A 21,726-nucleotide genomic window follows, 5' to 3' on the forward strand; every position below is an offset into this window, starting at 1 on the left:
TAAGTACACACTCGTGCTTTCCAATGCCGAGATCCTCTGCATTCCCACTGCCAGTGCCATATTAAAAGCTCAGCTGTGCACCAAGTCAAACGCAGCAAACTAGGAATAGCCCTTCACAGTTCCAGTGCATGAGGATCTCCAAGTGCTATGGCTAATGGAAGCAAATTGACAGGCTGGTTTGTGGTCAGGGACCTGGACATACTGGTAGATGGGGTGATGGAGAGGAGGGTTTTCTCAGGTTTGCAGGTCATTGTGCCAGACCTGGCAGATTGGTCTGAGGTCACTCCAGAATTGGTTCTGTTTGCACTCTGTGGTGGAACTCTCAGCAATGCTCTGCAAGGATAAGCACCAATATCTTCTCTCCTCACACACACTCTCTCTGCTACTACACTCATCTCTGGCCAAAGCTCATGGTCAAGCACTCTCATGATTGCTTGTGGCATTGTCACTCAATGGCTGTTACCTACTGCGTTCCCCAAATCCTACTAACCCATCGTGCTCTCTGTGCTTCCTAATCACTCCTTGAGACTTTACAATCTTCCCACCCTGCTTTTTCATCAGTACTAACACTTTGATTGTTTTCATCTCTGTGAGTCCCTCCCTTTGTCTCAATTAAGATGAAAATGGTTCACAGTAGCATGACAGAGCAAAAGAGAATCAAGCTGATGGTGGAGTGGCCAATATTTGTCTGCTGTCCCCCTCGAGGTGCGAATCCTTCACCTGTGCCTTCCAGCTCCTCCGCACTCCCTCAGTGGAAGAAACCAGTAGAATCCAGGTTTGTCAGAGACTGGTTCAAAGGTTGAAGAAGTCCACTGGTGCCATCTGGTACTGTGTTGCCTCTGGCATGCATCAGTTTGGCTGTTGCTGACAGGTTGGCAGCTGCCAAGTCCTATGGCATACTCATCGCCCGTCCAGGAGGCATAAAGAGCCACACTCTGTTATTGTAGGCACTGGTAGTTAGTATGAATGGCAAAGAGATAAGGGGACAAGAGACTCTGATCTCACTCCTGTTGTGAAGCTTTCCCCCAAGGATTTGGGCCCTTAATGTTTATGGTGCAACAGGGAAGGTGAAGAAAGAACAAACTGAAAAGTTGCACTTGCAATTGGGAATAAACAAAAGCTATATGCTCTTCCAGCATCAATTCATTTGCAATTAATGAATGATGGTTTCACTCAACTCTCTTCCATTGGAAGCGAGTGTCAGGTAAGTTCTCTCTGGCTTACTGTGCCTATCATGGTAAAAGTGATTTCCTCCTGATAAACATCCTCATCTTCCTGCTTGAAAGAAAGCTGCCACCTTCACAGCTCCTCATCGACCAACATATTCCCTGCTTTGCCTGCTCATTTTGTCTAGAGCATAGCAATGTAAAGGGTATGCAATCTTCTGTGTGCAGGGTCTGGCAAAGAAACTACAGCCCTGTCCAAGCATGGGAATCTTATCTTCAAGATGTAATTAGCCCCATGATGGTTCCAGTGGATGAATGTATTGCATTGCATCCATGTTTGACCTCATGTGGTTGTATTACAGAATCATCAACCATTTTCAGCCTCATTGTAAAGAATGCAGCCATTGTAAAGAAGCAAGAACCTAAGACTTATCAAAGATATATGAAGCATGAAAACTTCCAGGGTACGTGGTGCAGACTTCTAAGATGTGGTTGTCATTCAAGTCTGTAGTTCCCGGCACCTGGAATGCTTTAGCTGATGATTCACTTCTGTCATCTGTTACAGGACTGAACCTAGCTCATCTGGTCAACATTCCATTGAAGATTATTTTTGATTGTGATTTGATTTTTAATTGTCACATGTATCTTGGTACAGTGAAAAGTCTTGTTTTATGTTCAGGCCAGGCAGGTCACACCATACAAAGTGGGTTAAGGTAAAGAACAGAATACAATGTTACAGCTGCAGAGTAGGTGCACAATGAGTAAGGTCAACATTTAAACTTAAAATCTGAGAGGTCCATTCAGAAGTCCGATAACAGCGGGGAAGAAGTTGTTCTTGAATCGGTTGGTATGTGTGTTTAAGCTTTTGTATCTTCTGCCCGGTGGAAGAATTTGGAAGAGATTATAAGGAGGGGTCTTTGATTATGTTTGCTGCGTTTCCGAGGCAGCAAGAAGTATAGATGGAGACAATGGATGGAAGGCTAGCTTGCATGATAGACTAGGCTGTGTTCACAATTCTCTGTAGTTTCTTAAGGTCTGGGACAGAGCAGTTGGCATACCAAGCTGTTATGCATCTCATATAATGCTTTCTCTGCTCCAAGTATAAACATTGGTAAACGTTTTTATGGACATGCCAAATTTCCTTAGCGTCCTGAGGAAGTAGAGGCTGTGCTTTCTTGGCCATCACATAACGTGGGTGGACCGGGACAAATTGTTAGTGGTCATCACCCCTAGGAACTTTATGCTCTTAACCATCTCCACCTCAGCACCACTGATGTAGATGAGGGCGTACCCTCCAACTTGCTTCCTGAAGTCAATGACCAATTCTTTCATTTTGCTGACATTGAGGCAGAAATCCTCATCTTTATACCATACCACCAAGCACTCTCTTTCCTGTGTTCTGTCTGATCATTGTTTGAGACCTGGCCTACAATGGTGATGTTGTCAGTGAATTAGGATGAAATTTGACCATACAGTCATGAATGTACAAGATACAGTAAGGGATAGAGTATGAAGCCTTTTGGGGTGCTGCTATTGGGGATTTTGTGGAGGAGGTGTTGTTGCTCACTAATAGCAGGCTGTAGGTCAGGAAGTCAAGGATCCAGTTGCAGTGGGTGGAGCAGAACCCAGGTCTCTTGAGTTTGGAGATTAGTTCAGTTGAAATTATAGTGTTGAAGTTAGAGCTGTAGTCAATAAGCCAGAGTCCTTGTTGTTCAGATGTTCCGGCTTGTGTGTAGGGTCAAGGAGATGGCGTCTGCCATTGACCTGTTGTGACAGTAGATTAGATTAGATTACAGCGTGGAAACAGGCCCTTCGGCCCAACAAGTCCACACTGACCCGCCGAAGCACAACCCACTCATACCCCTACATTTACCCCTTACCTAACACTATAGGCAATTTAGCATGGCCAATTCACCTGACCTGCACATCTTTGGACTGTGGGAGGAAACCGGAGCACCCGGATGGAAACCCACGCAGACATGGGGAGAATGTGCAAACTCCACACAGTCAGTCACCTGAGGCGGGAATTGAACCCAGGTCTCTGGCGCTGTGAGGCAACAGTGCTAACCACTAATTCACCGTAGGCAAATTGCAAGTGATCAGGGCAATCTGGGAGGCTGGAATTGATGTGAGCTATGAGTAACCTCTAGAAGTACTTCATAAATATGAAGGTCAGAGCACTTGATGGTAGTCATTGAGGTGCGCTGCATGGTTTTTTCTTTGCACCGGGATGATTGTGATCTTTTAGAAGCAGGCAGGGGTGTCAGATTGAAGTAAGGAGTGGTTAAACTGCAAATACCCCCACCAGCTGCTCCACATGGGATTTGAGTGCACACCCAGGGACTCCATCTGGGCTAAACGCTTTCTATGGGTTCACTCTCAAAAAAGCTGATCTGACATCAGCAGCAGTGACTGAGGGAACAGGGATATTCAAGGCTGTCAGAGCAGGTGACATCATTTCAGTGGTCTTCTGTTTGAAAAATGCACTAAAAGTATTGACCACATCAGGGAGGGAAGTACTTTTGTCCACTATTCTGTTCTGCTTCACTTTATAACGCATTATGTTGCGTAGGGCTTGCCACAAACAGCAGGTGTCTGTGTGGTTAGTTTCGATCTCTAGCTTAATCCAGTATTGCCTCTTGGCATCTCCAGTGGCCTTACGGAGGTCGTATCTGGGTTTCTTGTAAAGGTTAGGATCGTCTAAACTGAACACAACTGGACTTCAGTAGTCAATGGATCTCCTGGTTCATCCATGGTTTCCAGTTGGGGAGCATTTGGATTGACTTCTTTGGTATGGAGTCTTCTACACACTTGCTAATGATGTCTGTAACAGTAGAGGCATATTCATCTACTTAGGTGCTGAGTTCTTGAATGTGGACCAGTCCATCGATTCGAAGCGGTGCTGCAGAAACTCTTTCTTTGCCTCAAGCCAACTCTGTACTGCTTTCTGTACTGGGTCCTCCTGTTTCAATTTCTGTTTGTAAACAAGGAGGAGGAACACAATATTGTGATCTTATTTTCCAAATCAGATGGAATATGGAGCAGTCGGCATCATTGATGATTGAGGGGCAATGGTCAAGAATGTTCAGCTTTCTAGTGGGATGGGAGGCATGTTGATGGTATTTTGGTAGCAAACTCTTGAGGTTAGCTTTGTTGAAGTCATCGGCTACGATGAATGAGGCCTTGGGGTATTCTGTCTCAAGTCCGTTTGTAGCGGTGTATATTTCATCCAGAGCACTCTTCACTTGTAGTATATACAGAGGAGCCTCGATTATCCGGTATTCGATTAACCGAATCTCAGATGATCTGAACACGATCGCAGGGTTCCGCTGCGTGGCTAACTATGTTATCCGGCATCGATTATCCGGCATTCAATTAACCAAATGAAATACTCCCTGCTCGTGACCTTCGGATGATCGAGGTTCCTCTGTAGACAGCTGTCAGGATAGCGGAGGTGAACTTGTGCAGGAGGTAATAGGGATGGCATTTCACTGTTAGATAGTCTAGGTCAGGGAGCAGTAACTTGCCAGGATCGCCATGTCTGAGCACCAGGAGCTGTTAATTAGGAGTCAGTGCCTATCACCTTTGCCTTGCCCAAGGACACCATGCAGTCCATGCGATGTATAGAGAAACCTTAAGGTTGTAAGGCAAAGTCAGATGGAGCAGGAATTAGCCATTTCTCAGTAACACAGAGCATGCAGCAGTCTCTTAGTTCCCTTTGGAAGGATAGTCTAGCTTTAAATTCATCCATTTTGATCTCAATGGCTTAGATGTTTGCCAGGCGTATGCTGGGGAAGGGGACATGAAACCACGTTGTTTCAGGTCTCAACTGCAGGCCAGTACATCTCTCTCATTTCTTGGTAAAGTGCCTGCTGGTAAGATGAAAGTCTGTGGGCCTCCTGCATTTTCTCTGCATCCTGAAGTGACCTTTTGCCGCAAGTCTTGCATTTGAGGGCTACTGAGAATCTGCTGGAGCTTTCTGCTGGTTCTGGGCTTGTAGATACATATGTTCCTCATTTAGTGTCTATGGCCATCCATTGATGCTGCGGCCACGGGGATGATAACACTGACTAAGCGTGGATACATTGGTGCCGCTCCAATGAGCCTGCATGGGGGATATCAGAAACTAGGAGGAAGTGAGAACTGCAGATGCTGGAGATCAGAGCTGAAAATGTGTTGCTGGAGAAACACAACAGGTCAGGCAGCATCCAAGGAGCAGGAGAATCGACGTTTTGGGCATGAGCCCTTCTTCAGGAATGAGGAAATTCCTGATTCCCTCATTCCTGAAGAAGGGCTCATGCTCGAAACGTCGATTCTCATGCTCCTTGGATGCTGCCTGACCTGCTGTGCTTTTCCAGCAACACATTTTCAGCTCGGATATTAGAAACAAAGCAACTCCTTAGTAATTATAAACCTCAGCAGTCACCGCATACATGAGTGATAGTTTACTGTTGTCCTTAAAACACTGGAACATGGAATCCTCTGACAGGAGGAGGGCAGTGGAATGTCTGTACATGGCTCTTTAAATAGTACACCTTATTCAAACATATGTTGCACAAGCCAAGTCTCTCACATACAGTGGGAGATCGATCCTACCACATTTACAATGACACCGTCTCCCTCACCCTTCACATGGGGGTAACCAGGGAAGGCAACGGTGCACATAACGACACGTTGCGCAGCCTATGAGACCATGCAATGTATTTTTGACTTGTGCACAACAGTTAACACTTTAGATTGTTACTTCTGCTTCACAGGGATTACTAAGATTAATTTGTAATGATCAATGCCACGGTCAAGATTGCTTGTTGCAAGTATTTGTAATCAACATCATTGGCATTTGTAATCAGCATAACTTGAGGTACACATACAGAATGTTGTCATTATACATACCTTTAATGTCTAATGTGAAAGTGCCTGATTAATGCTACTGTCCTTTAAAAGGCCCACGTTGCTCACAAGTGGAGCTGCTGCCTCAGGTAAGAAAATGTCTTCCTCCGCCCACTCCAGATGTGCTAGCTGATACTTTTCATTTTCATTGTAAACGACTGGCACATGATGTAGGTGTGACATGGATGCAACACATTCCCATGCAACAACATGTCCACCCCTTGACTATTCATTGTAGACAAACAAGCTGCCTGGTTCTCTGTCTATGATAAAGAACAAGGTAAGGCATGGAACTGGGAGTCCAGTAAAGCAGCCGGCAGATGCAAGAGATGGATGCCTGTCCCTGCGCTCAAAGTATCCTGGCATTAGCATTGTATTGTGTGGTGTCAATGAGCTATAAGTTTCATAATGTATCAAGTGAGTGTGGGATGCGCCATGATGGTGTGATGAAGCTGCTGCTGTTTTGAGGCCAACCTGTGTGGATAAGGGGTGCCCATGGAACATGCCTGAGGTGTAGGGGAAAGTTGAACAAGATGGACAACCAGTGAAGACATTGTCAAACTGCAGCTGCCAGGTAGGTGCACTGACTTTCATGTTGAGAGATGGCATCATCTAGATTCTCTCCTCTGCTTAGGAAAATAGCAACCTGTATATAAATGAGGCAAGGTTTGGTAATACAGAGATGTTAATGCATGCAAGTAGATTCCTCACAGCTCAAGCATGATTTTCATCTAGTTGTTAAAACCTTATGAGGAAATCAAATGTTTTATCTGAACGTTGAGATCCTAACTTTTCCCTTCTTGCCTTACTTTCCAAACTGTCTAGGCATTTCCCACATCATTCAGTTCTGGGAGAATTCTGCCATATATCTCAGTTTGCAAATTAATGTTTGAATTCAAATGCTGTTGTTGACTGATGTTAAAAGGCCCTTCTGTTGTGCCATTCTCTGCCCAGGATTTTACAATGTCCTTATTTAGAATTGTAATGTGAATAAACACGTTTTTTTTTAAATCTGTCATGAATATTTGTAGATGGAGATTTGTGTTAAAACATGAAGATAAATTTTGTGTTTTAACCATTTAAAGAAATCCACAGAAAATAAGTTTCATTTCAAATTTTATTCCTAAAAGCCTTTTCTAAGTTCCTTTAAAATTGAACGTATCACAAATTCCTTTTAAGCTCAATACCCTTTAAAACTCAGATTGTCGGTTGTATTGCTTTGTGTGATAATCATTGACGTGTCAGACATTCCAGCCTCATTTTAGTTCTTAGAGAGTCTGGAAGGAATGTTGTATCTGTTTTTTCATTGCATCACTATGGAAACCTCATCAGGGCTCCAGAGAGAACTTGCTGTCCAGTTGGGTTCATTTCAAATGGGCTTTATTTTACTCCAAAAGGGGTGATGCTGAAAGAGTCTCATTGTGGCCTATGAGATCTGAAACTAATATTGGAAATCATTTGTACAAGATGCTGTTTGTGGCACAATAATGGAGGACATTCAGGTGCTGATTTATATGATAATCTCTTTGCTTCTGAATTGCAGCTCAATGTAAAGTACAGTTAGTTCTGATATAATGCGATAGTTCCTTCCCGTGTGACCCTGCGTTATAAGAAAATTGCCTAATAGCAGCACCATTTAAACTAATGAGGCCAGTATCGGGTTATAGCCAATACAGGTAATGAAATGATTTGGAGATGCCGGTGTTGGACTGGGGTGTACAAAGTTAAAAATCACACAACACCAGGTTATAGTCCAACAGGTTTATTTGGAAGCACACTAGCTTTCGGAGCACCGTTCCTTCATCAGGTGATTGTGGAGGACACAAAAGCTAGTGTGCTTCCAAGTAAACCTGTTGGACTATAATCTGGTGTTGTGTGATTTTTAACCAGGCAAGGAAAGTTTGTGTTCTACAAGTAATGGTCTAAATTCATCAATCGCATTATAGCCAATTTGCTTTGAAGAAATGCGTGTTATAGCAGAGCTGACTGAAGTCTATTTGGTTTTTAAAAAACATTTCAAGTCATTAGGGGAAAGATCAAGTTAAAGGCGTGTAGCCAATAGGTCAGAAGAGGGTGAAATGTAAGTTGATGATAATACTAACACATGTATCTGCGTCCGCACTATCACCAACATTTATCAGTGCTTTCAGGACACTGATACTAAGTAGGGAAGTGTAAACACTGAGAAACTGACTCATTAATGCTAATTGTCTTCTAATCTAATTTTTTTCTCCAAAGCAGGAGAAGGAATCATTCAACAAATAATTAAGCTTTCCAATTTGTTGTTTCATTTTAGTTGATTATCCATTGAAAATGAGAGAGTGCGAATACTATTACTTTTGAATTCTCCCTCTGGAAAATACATTTCAGATATAGATATTGAATAAGGGAAGATAGCCTTTTATTCTCAAATACAGCTCGACTAAAGACTACAAAGAGACATATGATTTGAGTCCCAATGAGAGGTGTTCAGATCTTTGCACCACTCCCACATTTAAAGTTGCAAATGAAACTCAACATAAGAGTCATTAATGTGCTCAACTCAGAATTGATTCTAGTTGCATTATCACATCAGCAAGCATAATATCATTTCCAAGTGCTCATCATAATTGGGTCTTAAGTGGATGCATTATATTTATGTCTCTGGATGGAAGTCTGCGCTGCCTTCTGAGGGAGTTGTTTAGTGCCTGGAGATGGGGGGTATTTAAACAGGTGAGACGGTGACAGGTGGGGACCTCCTCCCTTTCTGCATAGTTATTCACAGACTCCTGTGGTTTGGAATTGCATTGTCAGGTGCTCGGTACCTGAGCAAACATTGGGAAGGTAAAGACCACTGAAAGTCACACTACTGCCTGTGCAGCTGGCCATCCTTCCCCACGCCACTTTCAGCATCACTTAATGCGGCCTGGGATCCAGCAACAATCCGAGGTCCTGCTGTGTGCAACAAGATACAACGTCCATTCTCTGAAAGAGGCGATGCAGGGTGCTCGCTGGCTCTCCAGCTGGTGGCTGAGATCCCTGACTAGTCTTCAGAAGATTCCTCTTCAACACTGAATCCCTTTGCAAAATTCCAATCTAAAGTTGGTGGATTCAGCAGAGCTCAGATGTCAATCTTCTGTCACATTATCAGTACACATTAGTGATCAGCAGACTTGGACTCTCCATTTGCCTAATCTAGAAGTCGGGAGCTGGCTGTGGAGAAAAACAAATGTCCACATTAGGAGCAGTTGGCTCCTTCAGCGTGACCCAACATTCAAGAAAATCATGACAGATCTGTTTGTGTTTCCAATTTCACGTCCCCATTTACCACCTTAGATTCTTGGGAGGCAGTGGAATCAGCTCACCTCCACCTTAAAAAATATTGAATGACTCCACTTTCACTGCCTTCTGAGGAAGAAATTTCCAAAGTCATGCAACCTTCTGAGCAAAAAAAAATTCACCTCACCCCTGTCCTAAAAGGAAGACCTCTCGATGATTGAGAGATCTTTCTTAAAATGTGATCGTCTGCTATGATTTTCTTTCCTGAAACATCTGCAAAAATGATCTTCTGCGAAAAAAAGAATGAATATTGGAGAATAAAAGGTAAAACAAAAGCTGAAAAATGGAATGAAGTGTGAAATAGAATCACATTTTCAGTATAAACTAAAAGACAAAAATTTGACTAATGTAGAAGTACAAAGTGTTTACAACAGAGAAGTAGGCTGGTTAGCCCAAAAGGGCTTTAAGCAGCTCTTTATGCTCCATACATGCTTCCTTCCACCTTGCCCTAAGTTTGCAGATGACAAATTGGAGGTGTAGTGGACAGCGAAGAAAGTTACCTCAGATTACAACAGGATCTTGACCAGATGGGCCAATGGGCTCAGAAATGGCAGATAGAGTTTAATTCAGATAAATACAAGGTGCTGCATTTTGGGAAAGCAAATCTTAGCAGGACTTATACACTTAATGGTAAGGTCCTAGGGCGTTTTGCTGAACAAAGAGACCTTGGAGTGCAGGTTCATAGCTCCTTGAAAGTGGAGTCACAGGTAGATAGGATAGTGAAGAAGGCGTTTGGTATGCTGTCCTTTATTGGTCAGAGTATTGAGTACAAGAGTTAGGAGGTCATGTTGCGGCTATACAGGCTACTGTTGGAATATTCCGTACAATTCTGGTCTCCTTCCTATCGGAAAGATGTTGTGAAACTTGAAAGGGCTCAGAAAAGATTTACAAGGATGTTGCCAGGGTTGGAGGGTTTGAGCTACAGGGAGAGGCTGAACAGGTTGGGGCTGTTTTCCCTGGAGTGTCAGAGGCTGAGGGGTGACCTTAGAGAGGTTTACAAAATTATGAAGGGCATGGATAGGGTAAATAGACAAAGTCTTTTCCTTGGGGTCGGGGAGTCCAGAACTAGAGGGCATAGGTTTAGGGTGAGAGGGGAAAGATATAAAAGAGACCTAAGGGGCAACTTTTTCATGCAGAGGGTATACATGTATGGAATGAGCTGCCAGAGGATGTGGTGGAGGCTGGTACAATTGCAACATTTAAGAGGCATTTAAATGAGTATACGAATAGGAAGGGTTTGGAGGAATATGGGCCGGGTGCTGGCAAGTGGGACTAGATTGGGTTGGGATATCTGGTCGGCATGGACGGGTTGGACCGAAGGATCTGTTTCCATGCTGTACATCTCTATGACTATGAACCTTGACATTTTATTTTTTTCTCCTTAAAATACCTACCTAGATTTTCTTGCAATTAATCTATTTGCCTCCTATACTCCGTGTGTAACAAGTTCCACATCCTAATTGTTCTGAGTAAAGAATCTTTCCTGGAATCTTTTTTGCATCCATTAATGACTGCAGCCAGTTATTGTGAACACAATTAGAAACAACTGTCTCTCTTATTGAACCCCTATAATTTTATTATGTTACTGTTTGGTGTTTTCAAGAGATTAACCCCAGCCTTTTTTTATATTATATAGATAATTGCTTCTGTATATGGATGTTAGGACTTCTTGCAAACTAAGGTTTGCTTGGTTTTTGCAGGGTGTATATTTGATTGCATGTCTCTAAGCTGTACAGGGTTTTATTTAACTTTTTGTCCAAAGTGGTGTCAGCCTCTGAAGCTTCAACACAAAATGCTTGGACAAGAGTGCACAAAGATTTTCTGCTCAAATGTGGTGCTTCGATACAACAAAAGGGGGAACAAGTTAACAAGTGAAGCTGCAGGCCCTGTGGAATGAGCCCGTTCTGTCCCGATCCAGTTTCTAATGGTAGATAACTCAACTCAAAACTGAGTTATCTATCAGGGAGTTTCATGTAGCGCCAAAGGGCACAACCCACCAAAAGAAAGGTGAAGTAGATGATTCAATAAACAAAAATAAACAATTGCAACTAATACAAATAAGAATGATTTGGAAAAGAAAAATACATAAAACATGGCAGATTGAGAGTAGTGGTTATCCCATTGCCATATTGTCTGAAATCAGCTGCCCTTCTACAGCCATTGAAGCATAAAAATCCTAAATCACCATAATTTCCAAGTTCAATAAATACATTGTAAGGGATCTTCCCCCTACTCCACCTCACTAAATCTACAAATTCTGAGGGAAGGGCTGCTACTTTAAGCAGAGCTGATATATATCCCACACCTTTCTGTTTAAATTCCATTCTAAGACGCAGGCTGATTGAGCTCAGAGAGAGATGAAGGAATCTTGTTCTGCCAAATCCTGTTCACTCTTAACAAATTCTGGTGTTCCAAAATCTAATGGGAAGCAGCTGTTCCCATACTCTGGCTGTCCATCATCTTGAAGTCTTGCCGTATAAACATCACATTTAACTCAGTCTTTCACTGGGAATCCTGCCCACGTCTAATGACGCATTTCAGGGAAAGAGAGTAAAAGAGGAGGATAAAGTACCGAATTCTCTCCAATATAGAGATTGCTGAGGATCAGAGGAGACCAGTCCACATCTGTTTGGCTCCACTGTCTATTCAATTGCAGGACAATGACAGTTTGAAGGTTTAATGTCATAAATAGTGGGAGCTGGAATAGCATTAAATTGACTCGAACATATTTGATTTTACTATTCAAACTATTGCATAAACAAGACATCGAAACAAAAAAAGTTGATATTTTTCATGCATCTCCCTGTAAAATATTGTTCCAAGATTACAAAAGCCTGAATCTTGAATTCATTATGATTTGATAGCAATTTATTGCATATATTAACACATTTTCTGAGTCATTTTAAGCATTTTTTTTTTTGCTTGTTAAATTGATGCATATTAGTGCCAGGAAATGGAACACATTTCCTTTCAGATACTCCATTTGAACATCAACTACATATACGCTATCGAATTTCTCTCTATCTCACTCAAATAATGCTTCTCAAACACAAATGTCCCACATTGTACCAGTGGGAATTGTTGGTGTTTTCACACAAGCTGTCCTGTGATCTCTGGGTTTTGTATCAACTCATACTAAATATGAGACCAACATCCATTGGGGATTGGGCTGAGACAACCTAAACTCACCCAATGTGTTATTATAACCAGCAGGTGTATGACTTTCACCCATTGGCCTGGGGATTTGAAAGCAGAGGTGAAAGAATAATTCATTGGAAGTTTCTCTACATTGCTGGATATTGTATTTCGGGTTAATCTACATTTTCAGTCATTTCTTTACTTTTATTAAGTTTTTAGTAATTTTGTCTTTACGTTGTAAGATCTACAGAAGTTTATTAGCTGAGAAATTAATTATCATGACTATAAGTGGATATTTATAGTAAAGTTAAAAGATATATTTTGCAATAATTTTCAATCCTACACAGACAACAAATCCTACAACACAAATAAGGGGCACCAATATTGTTGTATCGTCAGTCACATTTTGTTGGTTGGAGATTCAGTGAGAGATCCATGCTGCCCCTTCTAGGAAGGAGTCACAGGATCACCTTGGACCCAGGACAAAGAAAAGGAAAGTTGGGTGGTGGGCTGTTAGAATGGGACTCAAAAGTGGGTCAGAAACAAATGCACGGGGTGTCTACAGCACCCTGGCCAACTATGGGGCAATTTAGCATGGCCAATTCACCCTAATTTGCACATCCCTGGACACTATATGGGGCATTTTATCATGACTAATCCACCGAATCTGCACATGCCTGGACTCTATGGGACACTTTAGCATGTTGATCAGGCATTGATTCACCTTTCTTTGATGATGTTGGCCACATCAGTCTCAATGCTGACCCTTTAACACTGATAGTGATGATGGCTTGAGACCCTGCGAGCTCTTTAATTGTCCACTTAAGACGCCAGGGTTTAAGTCTGCTCCTATCTGCTTAAACAAGTGCCCTTCCCACCTGCAAGTGGCCACTTCCAAGATCAGAAGGTTTGACCTGATGGGAATTTTTCTGGAATTCAGTTTTTGTGTTCATCAGATCTGAAGATGAAATTGTATTTAAAAACCGTTACTTGAGTGGCCTAGTACTATTGCAGTTTCTGACTGGTGTGCTCTTTTTCTTGCAGTACCTTATCCAAGTGTTGCCATGCAGTGATGGCACTTCTGTATCCTTTTGCCTGGCAGCACACTTACATCCCTGTACTACCTCCATCCATGATTGACATAGCCTGCTCTCCCACTCCATTTCTGATAGGACTTCTCTCCAGCTCCTTGCCGAAGCTGAGGGATCTGCCACTCGAAGAGGTAAGGACTGAAGGCAAATAGGAATGAAAAATGAGCAATATGTGGACTTGAGAGATAGTGTATACATAACTGAGGAAGACTGTGAAAGAAAAGTAGGAGTTTCAGTGAACTCGCACTCAAATGTTCAACCAGTATGTAACAGCACCGAACAAACCCAAAACGAATATTGAATTACCGAGTCAAAAGCATAGAAAACAAGGCAGAAGAAGCTGACTTCTATAACGCTCTGGCTACACTAATCTTTCTCACTACCTCCCCCCGTTGTGTTTTTGCTGCCTTTCTGCTACTTTTATCCCCACTACCAGTTTTGCGATTTCCCACTGCATTAACGATGAGACAAATCCAACAACTGCAGATGGCAGCACCTACATGGCTTTCTTTGACCTTCCAAAAGCCTTTCAACACTGATATCTTGGAGGGACAATGGAGCACCCTGCTCAGATTTGGCTACCTGCAGAAATACATCAGTATCCTCTACCTGCTGTACAATGGCATGCAACCCGTGATCCTCACTTACGGATACAGCACAGACTCCATGCATATACATGCAAGGGTCAAACAAGTCTGTGTCATTGCACCAGTGCTTTTCTCCAATTTCCTAACCATGCATCCCTACTCCTGCATCTGTCCAGGCACACCTTAAATGAATCTACTGTACCTGTCTCTGCTGGCATTGCGTTCCAGCTACCTACCACCCTCTGTGGTACTTTCTGCATGTATCCCCCTTAAACTTTTTACCTTTCACCTTGAACGCGTGACCTCTCATTATTGAATCCTTCACCCTGGGAAAAAGCTTATCTCTATCTACCCTTCATGATTGTCCATATCCAGGAAGCTACCCCCTGTTGAGCAGCTAACCAACAGGACAAGTGGGAAACTGTTTAATCTGAGTTTCCTCCAGTCCATAACCAGGGCCATCCCAACCCCTGTCAACAAGCTGTGGTACTTGTGTGTCAGCACACACTGTTTGGAGCTCAGCTGCTATCACAGAGGCATGTAAGAAAATAGGCCTTCAGCTAAACATCCAGATGCAAAAGGTCTCTACCCAGCCTGCTGTACTTTGCATTGGTATTCACCAAGGAGAGGGACATGGCAGATGTTGAGGTTAGGGATAGATCTTTAATTACTGTAGGTCAAGCCGGCATAAGGAGGGAGGAAGTGTTGGGTATTCTAAAAGGCATTAAGATGGACAAGTCCCCAGGTCCGGCTGAGAGCTATACCAGATTACTGAGGGAAGCAAGAGAGGAAATAGCAGGGGCTTTAACAGATACCTTTGCAGCATCCTTGAATACAGGGGAGGTCCCAGAGGACTGGAGAATTGCTGAAGTTTTCCCCTTGTTTAAGAAGGGTAGCAGGGATAATCCAGGTAATTACAGACCTGTGAGCCTGACGTCACTGATAGGGAAGTTACTAGAGAAGATACTCAGGGATTGGATATACACCCATTTGGAAGAAAATGGGCTTATCAGTGATCAGGCAGCATGGTTTTGTGCAGGGACGGTCATGTCTCACAAACGTAATAGAATTCTTTGAGGAGATGGCAAAGTTGATTGATGAGGGAAGAACAAAGAACGAAGAAAATTTACAGCTCAGGAACAGCCCCTTTGGCCCTCCAAGCCTGAGCTGATCCAAATCTGCTATCTAAACCTATCGCCCAATTCCGAAGCCTCTGTATCCCTCTGCTCCCCACCTACTCATACATCTGTCCAGACGCACCTTAAATGAATCTACTGTGCCTGCTTCTACTACCTCTGCTGGCATCACGTTCCAGGCACCTATCACCCTCTGTGTAAGGTAATTTCTAGGTATATCCCCCTTAAACCTTTCACCTCTCACCTTGAACGCATGACCTCTCATTATTGAATGCCTTACCCTGGGAAAAAGCTTATCCCTATCTACCCTGTCCATACCCTTCATTATTTTGTAAGCTTAAATCAGGTCCCCCCTCAATTTCCTTTTTTCTAATGCAAACAATCCTAATCTACTCAACCTCTCTTCATAGCTAGCACCTTCCATACCAGGCAGTGTCCTTGTAAACCTTCTCTGCGCCCTCTCCAAAGTGTCCACATCCTTTTGGTAATGTGGCGATCAGAACTGTACACAGTATTCTAAATGCGGCTGAACCAATGTCTTGTACGATTTTAACATGACATACCAGCTCTTATACTCGGTACCCCGTCCAATGAAGGCAAGCATACCATATACCACCTTGACCACTCAATCCACCTGTGCAGCCATCTTCAGGGTAAAATGGATCTGAACTCCCAGATCTTTCTGCTCATCAACATTTCCCAAGGCTCTTCCATTTACAATATAGTTCATTCTAGAATTAGACTTCCCAAAATGCATCACCTCATATTTGCCTGGATTGAGCTCCATTTGCCACTTCTCCGTCCAACTCTCCAGTCTATCCCAGCACTGACCCCTGTGGAACACCATTGGTCACCTTTCTCCATTTCAAGGAACTTCCTTCAATTATTACTCTCTGTCTCCTGTTGCTCAACCAGTTCTTTATCCACCGAGCTAGAACACCCTGCACACCATGTGACTTCACTTTCTCCATTAGTAGAACCTTCAAAGTTTGTGAGAAGATTTGTAGCTCGGGTGCTCGTTGTTGTGGTTGTGTTTGCCGAGCTGGGAATTTGTGTTGCAGACGTTTCGTCCCCTGTCTAGGAAGCAGCAGATTCAAACCACTATAAATGCTGGAGGAAAGATCACAGAAGCGCTTCACAGGAGGCTCCCAAGCACTGAGGATGTCACCTAGACAGGGGACGAAACATCTGCAATACAAATTCCCAGCTCGGTGAACACAACCACAACAGTAGAACCTTATCAAATGCCTTACTAAAGTCTATGTATATGATGTCGAAGGGATGTAGATGTCATATACATTCACTTTAGTAAGACATTTGATAAGGTCCCCCATGGTAGGCTGATGAAAAAGGTGAAGTCACATGGGGTCCAGGGTGTTCTAGCTAGATGGATAGAGAACTGGTTGGACAACAGGAGACAGAGAGTAGTAGTGGAAAGGAACTTCTCTGAATGGAGACGTGTGACCAGTGGTGTTTCACAGGGATCCGTGTTAGGACCATTGTTGTTTGTGATGTACGCAAATGATTTGAACGAAGGTGGAGGTTGCCTCATTAGCAAGTTTGCAGATGATTAGATTAGATTAGATTAGATTACTTACAGTGTGGAAACAGGCCCTTCGGCCCAACAAGTCCACACCGCCCCGCCGAAGCGCAACCCACCCATACACCTACATCTACCCCTTACCTAACACTACGGGCAATTTAGCATGGCCAATTCACCTGACCTGCACATCTTTTGGAGTGTGGGAGGAAACCGGAGCACCCGGAGGAAACCCACGCAGACACTGGGAGATGATAGTAAGATTGGCAGAGTAGCAGATAGCGAAGGGGACTGTCAGAGAATACAGCAGAATATAGATAGATTAGAGAGTTGGGCAGAGAAATGGCAGATGGAGTTGAATCTGGACAAATGTGAGGTGATGCATTTTGGAAGATGCAGTTCAAGAGAGAACTGTACAGTAAATGGAAAAGTCCTGGGGAAAACTGATGTACAGAGAGATCTGGGTGTTCAGGTCCAATGTTCCCTGAAGGTGGCAACGGAGGACAGTAGAATGGTCAAGAAGGTGTACTGCATGCTTTCCTTCATCGGACAGGTATTAAGTACAAGAGTTGGCAGGTCTTGGTACAGTTGTATAAGACTTTGGTTTGGCCATATTTGGAATATTATGTACAGTTCTGGTCACCACATTACCAAAGGGATGTGGATACTTTGGAGAGGGTGTAGAGGAGGTTCACCACGATGTTGCCTGGTTTGGAGGGCGCTAGCTATGAGGAGAGGTTGAGTGGATTAAGATTATTTTCATTGGAAAGGAGGAGGTTGAGAGGGTACCTGATTGAGGCCTACAAAATCATGAGAGGTGTCAACAGGGTGGATAGCAAGAAGCTATTTCCCAGAGTGGGGGACTCAACTACCAGGGGTTACGAGTTCAAAGTGAGAGGGAAAAAGTTTAGGGGAGATATACAGGTAAAGTTCTTTACGTAGAGGGTGGTGGGTGCCTGGAATGTGTTGCCAGCGGAGGTAGTAGGGGCAGGAACGATAGCGTCATTTAAGACATATCTAGACAGATACATGAATGGGCAGGGAGCAGAGGGATACAGATTCGTAAAAAAATAGGCGACCGGTTTAGGTAGAGGACCTGGATCGGCGGAGGCTTGGAGAGCCGAAGGGCTTGTTCCTGTGCTGTACGGTTCTTTGTTCACATCACAACACTGCACCCTTGATAATGAGACCCATGGCAAGGCACTGGTCATTGTGGATCAATTGCCACGCTGTAGACTGATCTTGTATCTTGAGTTTTACTTTGCATTTAATCTATGTTGATCACTTGGAAGTTGATGAGTCATTTCTTGAGACGATCTTTCTCTTGATGTAATGGGCAGTTGTTTTACCTATTTAGCCTTCTGCAGAACTGAAGAAAGGAGATTTAATAATGTAAGCTTTGCTTTTCAGTACATACTTAAGGCAGAACATAAACACGTACTGGAATTGTTTTAACAGATTAACGGTATCGTTCATTTCCACTCTCGGACAGCTCTTGGCTGGCACTAATGTTGCAAACTAAAGGTTTTAAATCCATGGGAAATTATTAGCAAATCTTTTTTAAAAAAACAGTATTTTTCACCCAGTAAGGGTGATGAAATTGGTTGCATGTGGGTTATGTCTAATAGTAAACGGAATTGACGTCTCCTGCCTTAAGGGATTATGTACGTTGGTTGTTCTCCTTTCATGTTATGGCCAAAATTATTATGATGTCAATATTGAAATGTAAAAGGGAAAATCTCTCTTAAAGTAGAGTCAAGGTGTGAAGGTGCTTTATTTTTCTTTTTACAGGTCCTGGTGGTTAATCTTGGGACAAACAAGTTTCTCAGACAGGTGAGTGCCACATTTATTTCAGATATGATTAGAGATGGTCAGAGCCACGATGGCACAAAACACACTGGTATCTCACTGTGAGTTTGATTACTGTGTGTGTGTGTTTATGCATGCATGCATAGAGTGAATTTGTTGTGACATGTTGGGAAAGCTATCCAACAATGGAGGACGAGTAGGAAATTGAAAAGAAAGCAGTGAAGTAGTCCACCCATCTTAACACCTCCCTCAATATTAGCATATAGTCGAGAATTATAACATTATGCAAGTGTATAAAAGAGGTGATAGTCTCAATGCAACTAGCAACCAGGAAAAGTGGAAAGTGGCCTGCCAACTTCTCTCAACATTCAACACCAGTGGGTAAACTCAAAATCTATTCAGAGTGGAGGCAGATACCAGTGAGTTTTTTTTAGTTCCTTATTCATCTTTAGAATATTCAAAAACATTTAACAACCAATGAATTGTAATTGCTGTTATTTTGTAGGCAAATACAACGCCAATTTTGATTAGAGAAAGATGCTTCTAAAAGCAGTGGTATGAGTGACCAATTAGTTTGGTTTCTTATTGTGCTGGTTGAGAAATAAGTGCTAGCCAGGGCACAGGGAGAACATCCCAACACCACTACTTTCAGCGGTGTCACAAAATATTTCGATGCTCCTGAAAGATGGCGCATTTGAAAATGCTGAGTCCTGCCTGATCCATCACTCTTGACTCAATGTTATTGCTGTGGTCACATTACTGAGACTTACTTCAGGCATCACTACCACAGACCTAACTGGTACCAAATGCAGCTGTTAGCTATGCCTACTGCTCACTACTTATTTCTTTTATTTGTTTAGGTGGATGATGAAGATTCCATTCTACCACGCAAACTGCAGGTGGCACTTGAGCATGTCCTAGAGATGCGGACTGAGTTGGCCAGTCAAGAAGAGGAGGACTCTTCCCTGGATAGTAAGAGCATCAGTGAATCAGGCAGCCTTTCTGTTAATGTAAACAAAATACAGCAGAACCTCAATTATCCGGATATGAATTATCTGAAAATTGAATTATCTGAAAATTAGATTATCCGAAGGAGATCTAGAGGTCTCGACAGAAACATTACATCAAAGACGTGTGTCCAACACTGATCACATCTTTTGTTTACAAGTTTAGAAATGCTTTCGAGAATAGTCCTGGACTGATGGGAGCACAGGCACCATCTCAAAATGACTGATCTCCCACCACCTCCCTCTCTTGCTCTCGCTCTCGCTCTCTCTCTCTCCTTCCTCTCACTTTCCCTGGAGTTCTACACAGGGGTGTACCCTAAACCCCCCCCACCCTCTTTCCCAGATAATCTGTCCAATATTATCCTGCACAGGGCAAAGGTGGAATCTATTAAAATGTTGTGTGCACGCACTATTTGGAGACTCATCCTCACCACCACATCCCCACCAAAAACAAGGCAGTCTTGTTGTTTGTGTCCAGTCCGGCTGGCCCGGAGAGGGGGTAGGGGTGGATGGGGGGGCGGATGGAGGGGGTGGTGTTGGACAGGGTTGGGATGTGGGCGAGGAGACAGTGTCGGGCAGGGGTTGGTGTCAGGGGCGGGTGGGAGGCTGTGTTGGATGGAGGTGAGGGAGGGTGCTGGGTGCAGTGTCAGGGCGGGGTTGAAGGGGGGGTTTGGGGTGTGGTGTCGGGGGTGGGGGTGGTGTTGGTGGGTAGAGGGCGGTATTTGACGGGTTTGAGGGGTGGGTGGGGGTGGTGTCGGGGGCGGGTGGGAGGCAGTGTTGGATAGGATTGCGGGGGGTTCAGGATGCAGTGTCAGAGGCGGGGGTGGTGTTTGTGGGTGGAGGGCAGTGTTTGACGGGGGTGGGTGGGGGCGGTGTTGGGGGCGGGCGGGTGCTCATGCGTGCTGTGCTGCTGCTAGTCTCCTGAATGGGGAGCAGACTTAATAGAAAACTACAAGCCTGAGAGGAAAGGCATTGAATCAATTAACCGAATAATCAATTATCCAAACAAAATAGTGCCCGCCCATCTCATTTGGATAATCGAGGTTCCACCGTACTGCAGATGCAGGATATCTGAAACAAACACAATGCTACAGAAACTCAGCAGATATGGCAAAATCAGCTCTTCAAAGGAGAGTCATACCAGACTTTTTATTTCCACAGATGCTGCCAGACCCACTGAGTTTTTCCAGCATTCTCTGTAGTTAATTCTAATATATTTACAGTAATTCAATGGCACCTGACTGCAAACTGAGTGAGAGTCAACAGTAAAAGAATAAACAGAAATTAAAAGCCTCAGTCTGCTGGCACAGGCAATAACATACCAACTCATTTGACCTTGTTGGAAGCATGGTCTCCAGTTCAGATCAGGATCCCTACATTACAACAGAGCTGTATGTGCTGGAACAAGTGTCCTGTATGTTCAAAGTACCAAGAGTTACATCCATAACAAACCCTTGCTCTCTTTGGATTGCAGTCTACCTTTTATTTACTCAATAAGTGGTACAGTAGCAACTCCAGAGAATGAGCAGAAACTAACATCACGATACTTAGATTGCTGGATGTGGCAAAAAGACATATCAGCTGCCATTGGTACAGCGTGTATCAGAACCTGAGGGGACACTGTTGTATTTTACACCCAATGAAGTACGTTTCAATACTGTTATAAGCAGCCAATTGAAGCACAGCAAGGAATCAACTAAAAGCAAAATAATAGCGATCATGCAGGATTTCATTACAGCAGACGTTTTGCTTCTGCCTATTACATACGGTGTATGCCAGCAATCCCTGAACATTACAGCATTTAGGGAACAAAATTCTAACAGAATATTATATTTGACTGTTCAAAATATTAGTTATATTCAATATTGCTCACAAACAAAGGTGGAGTTTGTTGAGCGCTTTTCAATAGGTCCCTCAGAACAGTTCAAGGGCAACCAAACAGTCATTTTTAGGCAACTCAATAGAGGAAGTCAGATGAGAAGGTTATCACCTTCAGGATGTTATTCTATCACAAGCATAGAAACAGAAATTGCATCCCAAAGAG

General features: G+C 43.3%; 1 protein-coding gene across 5 annotated transcripts in view; it reads left to right on the forward strand.

Annotated features, from left to right (window-relative positions):
* LOC140458118 (DENN domain-containing protein 2A) overlaps positions 1-21,726 on the forward strand; it is a 144,056-nt gene that overhangs the window by 111,376 nt on the left and 10,954 nt on the right. For all 5 annotated transcript variants that reach the window (XM_072552212.1, XM_072552213.1, XM_072552211.1 and 2 more), the window contains 3 exons: positions 13,557-13,734; positions 18,658-18,699; positions 19,536-19,647. In XM_072552212.1, coding sequence (XP_072408313.1) covers positions 13,557-13,734; positions 18,658-18,699; positions 19,536-19,647 — 332 coding nt within the window. The remainder of the gene's footprint in view (positions 1-13,556; positions 13,735-18,657; positions 18,700-19,535; positions 19,648-21,726) is intronic.

Source organism: Chiloscyllium punctatum, chromosome 32, assembly GCF_047496795.1.
Source record: "Chiloscyllium punctatum isolate Juve2018m chromosome 32, sChiPun1.3, whole genome shotgun sequence".
In the NCBI taxonomy this organism is placed as follows: Eukaryota; Metazoa; Chordata; class Chondrichthyes; order Orectolobiformes; family Hemiscylliidae; genus Chiloscyllium; species Chiloscyllium punctatum.